An 11,954-nucleotide genomic window follows, 5' to 3' on the forward strand; every position below is an offset into this window, starting at 1 on the left:
ACTTCATGGTTAGGGAGGAGGAGTACGGGACTGGAAGTGAAGTGCTGTGGCTGTGGCTGTGAGGAAGGCCGAGGTAGGGATGCCAGCCTCCAGGTGGGATCTGGGAGAGCCCTGGGATTATTCCTCATCTTCAAGTAGGTTTGCCAGCTCTGTGTTGGGAAATACTTAGAGACCTTGCGGGTGGGGCAGGGAATGGGTGGGATTTGGGGCAGGGAGGGACCTCAGTGAAGTAAAATGCTATGGATCCCACCTTCCAAAGCAGCCATTTTCTCAAGGAGAACGGATCTCTTGAGCCTGGAGATGAGCTACAATTCCAGGGGATCCCCATCGGCGGGCCTGGCCAGGTCAGGGGCGGAAGGCTAGCATACTATGGGCTTTTCTGCTAGTGAAATAAATCACATTATTTTCTGAAATAAATCACATTAGTCTTTATGGCACCACAGGACTTTTGTCTTAGTTTATATAAAAGTAAACATATGTATAATATTGATGCAAAATTTAGGATGCTTATCGGTTCATATTTGCTAGGGTCCATTACCTTTCATGTTCTTACTTAAAATTGAGTTTCCATCCCCTTGAACTTTGAGAAGAATGATTGGACTATGTAAAATAACTTAGCTAGACTGTTTCCACATTAGTAATATCGTTGGGATTTTCATTTTTAAAGGGCTGGCTTTTCCCTCCATTTCTGCATTGAAATTCGCCTGTCCAGGCACAATCCCGAAATTAACCCACATTTTAAACCTACAATCAAGATTCATATCTCCTCAAGGTTGATCCAAGTGTAGATGCAGAGAGAGAGAGAGAGAGAGAAAGAGAGAAGAAACCCATTTCTGCTTAAAATGCATTTCTGCTTTAAATTTTGACTACTGTACTTGCCTTTCGATAACTATGGTTCTTGCAAGTCAATTTGCTTTGCTACTTTACATTTTGTGATATTTACTCATTAAGCAGCACTCATTAAAATAAATACAAATGTAGCTATTTTAAAAAATCATAAAAAGTGAGTTAAAAGAGCTTATGCAAAACGTACCAGCAAACCACGTTTTCCAGCACGACCGGAAGGACCTGTTGGACCCCGTGATCCCTGAAAAAGAATGGAAAGCTTACAGTGACCTTACGATCCGATGGCCTCCAAAACATCCTATCATCAACAGGCTTGCTCAGGTCTGGCAAACGGAGGGCCATAGCCTCCTTGATTGGTGGACTCTCTGATGGCCACAGCGAGACACAGAGTTTTGGACTGGATGGGTTATAGGCTTGAATCAACAGGGTTTCTTTTATGGTCTAATGCAGGGGTAGTCAAACTGCGGCCCTCCAGATGTCCATGGACTACAATTCCCATGAGTCCCTGCCAGCAAACGCTGGCAGGGCCTCATGGGAATTGTAGTCCATGGACATCTGGAGGGCCGCAGTTTGACTACCCCTGGTCTAATGATTCAACCTCTCATGTTGGCTTTCCTCTTTTCCTGCGGCCTTCAGGTTTTTCTGTTGTAAATAATGTCTCTGGAACCAAACTACTGGAAAACACAGCAGTTCACAGCTCCTCTGTTACATAGGCTGCCACCCCTCCACTGCAGACTGGCACAGCCATGCCAGCCCTCCCTGACCCTCCTATGCAGACCATGGCACCGGAGTGAGAAAGCCAGGTCAAGCTTTGCAAAGCATAATGGGAAAGCAACTAAAACGCGCCTCTTGCTCTCAAGCAGGACTTAGAACTAGGCTTCCCCGACCCACTTGCTTGCAAACAAAGGAGGAGTTTGTCAGCACACCTGGCAAGTACAGAGAGACAAAGGCATCCCACCCAACACACCCCTCCAGCCAGCCAAGCACATTGTCTTGTAAAGGGAACTGGCCACCCTCTTTCAACGCCAGATCTAATCCAAGATTTGGTCTTTGTCCTTTCCCTTATCACTATCCCCAGGCACAAGCCATCATCCAGGATTTGCCAGAAATGGGCCTTCAGCCCTTGTAGATAGGAAATATTCCCAGTAGCTAGTTTTTATCTCAGCTAAGATTGGAGACTAGCTGCTCCTTTGAGCACGTTTCCTCCCTGTTTGCCTACAGAAGAACAGTTAGACAGATAAGACTCTCGTCTCTCCTCTCTCTTTAACACAGTTGTTTCTCTTCTGAATAAAAATTATTTATTCTTTAAGGAGCCGGCGCTGCACCCCTTTGCATATCTCTGCCACCAATACTTACTGGTTCCCCTCTTTGTCCTGGATCGCCTGGAGACCCAACTGGTCCTGGAGTTCCTGGTGCACCCACAGAACCTGGAAGGCCGGCTGGCCCTGGTTCTCCACGATCACCCTGCAATAAGTTTCATTCCAAATCTCAAAAACTCACTTTACGCTTTACAATTAACCAGAATGAGAGACATACAAATTTATTAAAAGATTATTCTTAACCCACAAATGCCAGGGCACTGGATTAGCTACTTGGAGGAAGGGTCATCTTCCCTGAATGGAAGGAGTACGTGAGAAAGTGGACACTGAAGTTATTTGCATGGTGAAATGTGCCAACAAGTGTTCATTTTAATCACATGCTTACATCAGAGCTCCATCGCGATTGGTCCCTTACCAACAAACTGACAATTGGAGGGCCCAAATTCGCGCCTGCCGATTGGGCCCTCCGATTGTCAGTCTGGCGGAAGGGGCCAATCAGCACCCTTCCTCATCCCGGACAGGGCCCGCCTTTGGAGCCCTTACTGTTTTATTTTATCCGCTCCGCAGGAGCGGTTAAAGATAAGCTTTTGCGCGCATGAAGATTTCTTCAGATGTCTCATATCTTGACTGAAACTTTGCGGGCCTTATAAATGCATCTGGACTCAAACTTTGTTCTGTTGCTTCAGCCCAACATGGTTGCCCCCTTGAATTGACCTATGAATTCCACAATGTCCCAGGTTGGGCAGTATGGAAGGAGTCACCGCCCCCTTCTTTCCCATCTCTTTAAAACAGCCTGTACATATCCCTCCCCCGCTCTTCAAGTTTTTGTTCTGGACATTCTTTTCTGTTGTCCTTCAGCAGTGAGGTTTTCATTCTGACTCTTACCCCAAGGCCAAGACATGAGGACACCAAGCAAGCCTATTGAACAGCGAGGAAATGGTTTAGTAAATTACTGGTGGCGATACCACATATTCTTACCCGTTCTCCAACAGCTCCATCTCGTCCCGGAGTACCATCATTGCCAGAAGGTCCCTGTATTTTGAGTGAAAGCACATATCATTTATCTTAATGGGTATATCACGTGAATGCATGTAACATTGCTAACAAATTTCTATGTTGTAATAACTAGGGTTGCCAGCTGCAGGTTGGGAATTTCCTGGACATCTGGAGAAGGAGCCCGGGGAAGGCTGGGCTTGGGAGGGATCTTAACTATAATACCGCGTAAGGTCTACTCTCCAAAGTAGCCATTTTCTCCGGGGGAAGAGAGGGAGGAGAGCTGGATTATTATATCCTTCTTTTCACACCCAAAGAAGTCTCAAAGTGGCCTTCCCTTCCTCTCCTCACAACAGACACCCTGTGAGGTAGGTGGGGATGAGAGAGCTCTGACAGAATTGCTCTGGGAGAACAGGACTGCGACTAGCCCAAGGTCATCCAGCTGGCTGAATGTGGAGAAGTGGAGAATCAAACCCAGCTTTCCAGATTAGGAGATGACTTTTAAATTCCAGATCTCCAGGCTGCACCAGGAGGCTGGCAAGTCAATGGACAGTCAAGAAGAAAAGACACTTACTTCTGAGCCTGCTTCGCCTATGGGACCATGAGCACCTGGAGGACCTACAGGCCCGGAAGGGCCTTTATCTCCCGGTGGGCCTGTTGGGCCCTGTTTTCCTGGTGTACCCTGGAACAATTAAGTATTTCATCAGTATTTAAGGCCATTCTTCAAAGGGTCAGTTCTTATAAGTTCAGCATTTAAAGTATTTGTCACAGGTATCTTTCAAAATATAAGTGCAAATGTTGTCGTAAATAAAGAGACGTGTGGGGGCGTGGGCCATGGTGCCGTGAAGAGGGACACAGTTCCAGGGAGCTCAGGGGGACTCATTTTAAAAACTTTAAAAAGATATACTCCTCCACTCTGATTAACAAGAGGAACAACCCTGGAAGTTGCTTCAAAACTGACCTCTCGAGGCCAGTTGGAGAGACTTCTCTCTGCCAGTAAATCTCTACTAAGAGCTGGAGTCAAAAAACGGCAAGAGAAGAAAATGACGGCAGCAGAGACAGAACAGAGAATGAGTCCGATATATCAGACCGGGAATTTGAGACTAAAAAATCACTTTGGAGCAGGGACATTAAACGAGCTATTGACTTGGTGAAAGCAGAAATACTGGCTGCTATGGCCAATTGGTTTGACTCTAAATTAGACACGCTGATGGAAAGATTAAAGGAAGTGGCCGCTACAGCATCAGATGACCTTGAATTAGCGACCTCTAGGAAGGGTTGTTTAATGGTGATGGAGGAAAAGCTTTCTGCTCTGGAATGGGAAAACGCTGTGATAAAGAACAAATGAACAGAGATACAGAACAGACTAAGGCGTAATAATATACAAGCTTCTAGAACTGAGGAATTGGCAATGCTCTCGAGAGAAGCAACTGCACTCCTCTCTGTAATATCAGCTCCACAGATACTCACAGCAGGACCAGGCAGTCCAGGCATGCCCCGCTCTCCTCGTTGACCTGGCATACCCACAATGCCTCTCTGACCAGTCGTTCCAGATGGGCCTGGGGGGCCATCTGGACCCTGAAATATAAAATGAACCAAACAGATTTATTAGCAGCACTAAGAGCTAAGCCTAGCCATATCTTTTCACAGATAAGAAGTTACGTAGGATGGGTACTCGGATGAGAAGGCAACAAGAGACAATTTGAAGAGGGGTGGCCAATAAGTCAATGAATGAATGAATGAATGAATGAATGAATGAACGAAGGAAGGAAGGAAGGAAGGAAGGAAGGAAGGAAGGAAGGAAGGAAGGAAGGAAGGAAGGAAGGAAGGAAGGATGGATGGATGGATGGATGGATGAATGAATGAATGAATGAATGAATGAATGAATGAATGAATGAATGAATGAATGGGGTTGCAATGCAGAGTAAGGTACTTGCAAACCAACTCTTCATGCCTTCAAAACCCCATGAGGTTTTGGCACAATTTCTCTTTAAATACTAATAATAGTTACACAAGCTTGTTAAGCTCAGACTTCACCTGGGATGTATGGGGTAGATTTTAGGAAAAGTTACACAAGGACTGCAATTTGATATTGGACTTTTTGTAGTTTTGATATGGAAAAATGGCTGAACTGGATGGACAAGCAAAGAACCATGATGTCGTCCAAATGTCTAATTTAAATAAGAAAATAAATGACTCCACATTTTAAGACCGATTATGTATGGCAGCAGCCACAACGGGCCGCTGCTGGAGCGTTGTGGCGGAGCATGCCATTTACAGGGGGACGCTGGAAAGCAAAACAAGCTGGTGAGCTGCTTTCCGTGTCCCTATGGGGGACACATTTCGGTGATGGACCAGCTCCGCACTGAAATTCATCCCCCTGGGGAACACCTCTGCAGCAAGATGGTTCCACCGTGTGGGCGTCGTTGAGAGGGTGTTCAGAGTACAGGAAGGTGGGATGATGGAAGACCGCTAACCCACCTTCCTGCACAATAGCACACACCACCCAGGTATACTCCACAGTGCCATGTAACACCACGGAGCCAGGTGGGGCTGATCTGGTCCACCGCCAGTCAAGATAGCACAGGGAGCAATTGGGCCTTCTAGGCCCAGCTCTTCTTGTGTGCATGGGCCTGCCCTGGCCTAGCCTCTGATGGCAGCCTCAGCAACAAAGGGAATGCAGAAGAATCCGCATGCCCTTGCTGCGGGCCGTCCAAAGCCCTAATTTGGACCAGGGCTGGGATGGTAGCAAGATTATGTGTTTGTATATGGCCACCAGAGGATGCCTCGGGACCGCTGCTGCCACCGCCCACGCGCCGCGCCACACTTCAGGAGCCCCCAGCGGAGGCGCCGCCGCCCTCCACCATGGCCTGCCAGCCGCCCCAAACCAAGCCGCTCCCGCCTTCCGATCACTGCCGGACACCCGGAGCCACGCCGAGACGCCAAAGACTCTCAACTTCCTCCTGCCCTACAGCTCGCAAGCACTCCAGGTAGGACGCGAGCCCCCGGCCCCACAGGACAAACCCGGCCTTGCAAAGCCAGCCCGCAGAGCCCCGCCACCCTCATGGCGTGCCCTCCTAGCGCCCACTGCATTTTGACTGCAGTGGACTTTTTTACTAGTAAAGGAATAATTAGGAAAGATACATTAGGAAAGATAAGGTTGTGCAAAAGTAACCCTTCCTCCCCCCTCCATGTTACCGGTTGTCCGTCTTCTCCTGAGTCTCCTTTATCTCCGGGACTGCCAGAAGGCCCGGCTGGACCTCGGTCTCCTACACGGCCATGAGCACCAGGATCTCCCCGAAGACCTGGAGGACCTTCTTTGCCTGGCTCACCAATAGGACCAGCAGGACCAGGACCTCCCTAAAACGGAAGTCCTGATCAGATCTACCCATGAAACAGTTTAGAAAGGACAACACTGAGAAGTATTCCCTTAAAAAGAAGGAAGGGAAAAGGAGGAACCATACACTATAAACACGGTATTATTAAAATAAGATATCCTGCTCCGTTCCACAAATCGACTCAGATTTCATGAGAGCTGAGGAGCACAAGATGATTTTCTACCCAAGGCCAAATTTTAAGGATTACACTGTTCCTAATCAGGGAGGCGAAATGTAATTCATCATCTTGGTCATAACTGTTTATTTATTACCCTGCTTCTGAGATACAGACTTGTGTGTTGTTCCTAGTAAACAACATAATTTTGATTATTTCTTTCCACCAAGTACCTCTGGGTGAAACAATATATCCTCTTACCATTTTATCCATATGTTGTAAGGTTAGGCTTGCCATTTACCTACCTCTGGCAGATAAATTCTAGCCCCTGACCCCTCACTAAGGAGCAGTAGAAGAAATGGCTGCAAAGTGGCCTCCGTAGTGACTACCTAAGAATCTTCTTCGTCTCTATGGTATTTATCATAGAGATTAGGGAAAAGTCTAGAGAGTCACCCAGAAATTACATCACATCCCCTAAGTCTGTTGAAATCTGCTGTGCAGATGGGTGAGTAAGCCTGAGAAATAGTGACTGGCTCAGAATCACCAAATCAGCAACAGCAGGGATTTGAACCCGACTTCCCTAATCTTAACACTACTCTGTTTACTACCCCATGTTGATATTTCAGAGACATTTTTTACACTATTGTTGCTAGTCACTTTGAATGCTTTTTTTGGACAGGGAGTGAGTGGGATATAAATGTTTTAAATAAATAAAGGATCAGACTAGTGATAATAAAATTCCACCTACAAAATGTTAGCTTTAATTTAGAATGCATGTTTATTAGTAAGCTTTTTCTTCAGCACATCAGACTAGGCTTTCAACTTACGGTTGGTCCTGGGGGTCCAACTCTGCCAGCAGATCCTGGGAATCCTGTAGCACCCTGAAAAAATACACATTCACACAGGGGTTGGCAAGACCTTCCTGCTGTATCAAGAAACATATAACACAACCCATTTAATCATCACATGTGAAATGCAGATTTACGATCCCCATGAAATCAACAAAGCAATCAGATTGAAGCTTGGCAGATAGTTTCAAGTGGATAGCAGGTCCAGATAACATTTAAATCCTAGAGTACAATTCTACTTACTGGAGGACCTTTTGTACCTCGGCCACCTTTCAGTCCAGGTACCCCAGAAGGACCCTATAAGCAGAAATGAGAAAGATTATTGAATAAGGAGAAATATTCCATTAATGAAATTGAATCAAGTGTTGGTTTTCTGTTCTTTCCTTCTTTTTTTACTTACTGGGGGGCCAGGGGAGCCTGCAAGACCTTGAGGTCCAGGGGATCCAGCATCTCCTTTCTGCCCAGGCTCGCCAGGTTCACCTTTCACACCTGGCTGACCATCAGGGCCCTGGTAGTTACAAGACACATCAAGTTATTGATCATGAAAGATTCCAAATTCACCCTTGTAAGGACAACATTCTAACATGCATTTTGGCCCAGGATTCAAAGTCAAAAGGGAGTCTAACGCCTTGGACTTGGTTCTTTGTGAACTTTCCAACTCTGATATCAATCTTGGTGCCGAAGGATGGCAGAGCATGCCATTCTTCGACACAAAGTATTCACAAAATGAAAAGGGAAGCAAGATAAATCATTGCTTCCCATACAATGTTGCTCCCACTACTTTTGGAAGTGTCCATACTCTTGGTTTAAAAACCTTTTGAAGAAGCTTAGCATATTGTTATCAGATCAAAAATAAGGTTGCAACCTCTAGGTAGAGCCTGGAGGTCTTCCAGAATTCCAGTTGATCTCCAAACTACAGAGATAAGCTCCCCTGGAGAACTAGCTGCTTTGGAGGGTGAAGCCTGTTGCATTACTCTCTGCTGAGGTCATACCCCATCCCAAATTCCACTGTGAATCTCTAGGAATTTCTCAGTCTGGAACTGGCACTGTGTAGTCTCCCTAAGAATGATGAGTAATAAGAGGTTATTTGAGGCTGTGACCAGGAGTTTGCAGAAATCCCAAGATGATATGCAAGATCAAGTTTGCTTACAAGAAGATTATAATAAGCAATGATCAAGCTTACCAAAATAGCAGGCTAAGTTCCCATCCATTGGGTCTTAAATGCATACACACACACAGAGCAAACTTTGCCAGACCTTGAGACAAGATGCATAGTTAAAGCTAAATATCTTATACCCTAATTGCTGTCTACAAGGCAAACAAATCATTAATCAAGCTATCCCAAAGACTAGGATGAGTCAGGCCATCATGCACATGGCATCTAGTGGTGAGAGAGCTTTCAGGGAAACGCGGCATATAAATGCAAAAATAAAATAAAATAAGTCGGGCTTCCTAGATAAGAGCTGCTGACAAGCATGAGAAAGAACAATATTCTCTCGGGAGCAAACTGATGGCTGTCTCCTCACAGAACTCAGGGCAACTCAAGGTCAAACACCAGCCTGTAACAAAGATGGAATTACAAAGGTACAGATTGAAATAAATGTATACTATGAAACACGATTGAAAGGAATGTATACTATGAAACACGATTCACCTACCGGAGGACCGGCAAAGCCAACTGGACCTGTTGGGCCATTTTCACCGCGGGAGCCCTGGAGAAAAGATATAGGGAAGAAAAGGGTTTAAAAAAAGAAGAAGAAGAAGCTCAGAACTTGCCTCCAAGGACACATGTATATATTTTATTAACATGAGCACCGACACCATTTACATCAACCAAATAACTTTCTGTTAGAAATAATGCTAAGAACAAGTGAAGCTTCTTTATATTGAGTCAGAGGACTGGTCTACCTAACTCAGTACTTTCTCTGAGTATCAATACCTTAAAGAGGCCTGGGATACCTGAGGAACCGCCTCTGTGCCTATGATCCCCATAGAGAATTCTGCTCTTCAAACGCCAACAGGCTGGTAGTCCCTGGCCCCAAGGAAGTATGTTTGGCCTCAACCAGGGGCAGGATATTTTCAGTCCTGGCCTCCACTTGAGGGAATGAGCTCCTGGAGGAGATCTGGGGCCTGGTCAAGCTGGTACAGTTCCACAGGGCCTGCAAAACGGAGCTCTTTTGCCCAGCTTTTGGTTGGGGCATGTGACTGCATTACATCTAGTGGGCCCCCCTACAAAAGCACCCCCTATAACAATATCTCAGTCTGGAAAGGGGCTGCACTAGAATCAATGCTATAACTGCTGCTGCTAATTATAGATGTGGTTTTAATAGTTTAATGGTTTTACAATGTCTTAAATTGTTATTAATTTTTAATTTGCATCATTGTATTATTTAATGTTGGACACTGCCCTGAGCTGGTTTTGCCAGATGGGCAGTATATGAATCAAGTTGTTGTTGTTGTTTTTGCTGCTGTTATCAATAATAATAATAATAATTTTCTGACAGAAGTTTACAGGTTCTCTAACAAAGAAAAGTTTCTTTCCTAGCACCCAGGTTCCTCTTAGTGGAGAGGCCAAAGAATGCACTCAGAATCTTTTGCATGGCGTCTCCGCCAAACTGGTGATATATCATTTTGATCTTAATTTTATCCTCATTGTAGCATTTGTTTGCTGAGATAAACCAATAGCATGCAGCCTGCTAAAATTTCAGTTTGGGTCCAATTAAAAAATGAAAAAAAGAATGCACAATCAGACTACAGCATTCTCTGTTATGAGCATAACCTATATTGGCTGCGATGGTCCTGTTGTTGGAGAGGAGTAGTTCTTGTTTTTATCACCATGTGCTATATATTGTATACTGGAGTTTTAGTATGTGGGGTTTTTATGATTGGGATTATGTTGTTTTTATCTGTTGTTGCAAACCGCTGTGAGCCAGCTTGCTGGGAGCGGCGGTATACAAGTTCAATTAATAAATAATTAATAAAATAAATGTTTTACTTACAGGATTTCCACGAGAACCTGCAGGACCAACTAACCCCCGAGGGCCTGGTTCACCCTTCAAAACAAAGGTCACAGAATGTTATTGTGTCCAGTCCAGAATATATGAGAAGGTATTGAATGGCAACATTATCAAAACGTTTTTACCTTTTCACCAGCAGGGCCTGCAGGGCCAACGGGACCCAAGGGACCTGGGAGACCCTATTCAATAACAAGAAATATCAGTAAGAGAACAAACCTTTCAAGGTACTTTGCACAAAGATTTATTTATCTGTGAGGAGGAAGATATTCCATTGGCAGATCTCTGAGGTTTGGCTCCATTTTCTGTCATAGCCATTTTGGTTGGTGTCCACCTCCCTCTTTCTAAATTCCAAATGTGCCCCCCTGCTCAACCAAGTTGGGGGCCCCTGCCCTGAAGTCAAGAGCCAGTTCTAACTTTCCTCCATGTTTATTTCTTCAGGGAGTAACCATCCGGAAAAACCTACCTGCCCTATAGGAGAACACAGGTCTTGAGACTCCTCAGTGTACTAAGATCAGCCCTAGCTGTCATTTTGTGGCTAGATGCACCACTCCCATGGCAGCCATTTTGTGGTGGTGCGAATCACCACAAAATTCCAAAAGCCACCACAAGCTGGAGATCCTTCCTGTAGGTAATAAAACCCCTAAAGTAGGAGGCTAGAAGTGTTCTCCTTGAACTAGTCCCACAAATTGACTCCAATTTCATAAGAGCTGTTCAGAGCCATGTCGCCCTATGTAAACACACAGATTCCATTTCTTAGTACCACAAAGAGGATTGTCAAGAATATTGCAGGGAAACTTGTTAATAAGAGAAACAATGAATCGACTCACTCTTGCGCCATCGTTACCAGCCGTACCTTCAGATCCCTTTTCTCCAATACTGCCCTAGAGAAAGCATAACGAAAGCTCAAGCTGCTTGCAAACCGGCTAAAGAGATCAGTTTTCCCTGAAGGAAATGGCTGCGTTGGAGGTTGGACTCCATAGCATTATACTCCACTCAGGTCCCCCCCACCCCAAATCCCACCCACTCCCATCTCCATCCCCAACGTCAATGAGAGGAAGACAACTTTTCGTATTACTTGAAGTGACGTACCCTGTCTCCTTTGGGGCCTGGGGTGCCAGCAATACCTCGTTCTCCAGGCATACCTTGAAGACCTGGTGGCCCTTGATCTCCAGGGGTTCCGGTGGGACCTGGATTGCCCTGATGTGAAGAAAAAGGGTCGTTAAACAGAAATTAAGATCGCTTCTGATTGAAGCTCATCTTTTAATAGGACCAATGTGAGTTTTGGTATCTTCTGCTGCTGAAGACCTCCTGAATTCTCACAGTTTGTTTTCCAAAACAAGATCTCACCAAAGGCCTTGTTGCATTCTGAAGTATGTTTAACACAATTTCACTGATATCCAGTTCTATTATATTCAAACGCAATTTATGGTCTTTTTGAA

The 11,954-nt window shown here is 45.2% G+C and overlaps 1 protein-coding gene across 1 annotated transcript in view; it reads right to left on the bottom strand.

The window, feature by feature from the left end:
• COL5A2 (collagen type V alpha 2 chain) overlaps positions 1 to 11,954 on the bottom strand; it is a 198,267-nt gene that overhangs the window by 15,410 nt on the left and 170,903 nt on the right. Inside the window, exons 34-47 of the mRNA XM_077319445.1 lie at positions 11,605 to 11,712; positions 11,343 to 11,396; positions 10,641 to 10,694; positions 10,498 to 10,551; positions 9,157 to 9,210; positions 7,899 to 8,006; positions 7,742 to 7,795; positions 7,478 to 7,531; positions 6,357 to 6,518; positions 4,629 to 4,736; positions 3,733 to 3,840; positions 3,144 to 3,197; positions 2,203 to 2,310; positions 1,034 to 1,087 (exon numbers count right to left, since the gene is read on the bottom strand). Coding sequence (XP_077175560.1) covers positions 1,034 to 1,087; positions 2,203 to 2,310; positions 3,144 to 3,197; positions 3,733 to 3,840; positions 4,629 to 4,736; positions 6,357 to 6,518; positions 7,478 to 7,531; positions 7,742 to 7,795; positions 7,899 to 8,006; positions 9,157 to 9,210; positions 10,498 to 10,551; positions 10,641 to 10,694; positions 11,343 to 11,396; positions 11,605 to 11,712 — 1,134 coding nt within the window. The remainder of the gene's footprint in view (positions 1 to 1,033; positions 1,088 to 2,202; positions 2,311 to 3,143; positions 3,198 to 3,732; positions 3,841 to 4,628; positions 4,737 to 6,356; positions 6,519 to 7,477; positions 7,532 to 7,741; positions 7,796 to 7,898; positions 8,007 to 9,156; positions 9,211 to 10,497; positions 10,552 to 10,640; positions 10,695 to 11,342; positions 11,397 to 11,604; positions 11,713 to 11,954) is intronic.

Source organism: Paroedura picta, chromosome 2 (assembly GCF_049243985.1).
Source record: "Paroedura picta isolate Pp20150507F chromosome 2, Ppicta_v3.0, whole genome shotgun sequence".
In the NCBI taxonomy this organism is placed as follows: Eukaryota; Metazoa; Chordata; class Lepidosauria; order Squamata; family Gekkonidae; genus Paroedura; species Paroedura picta.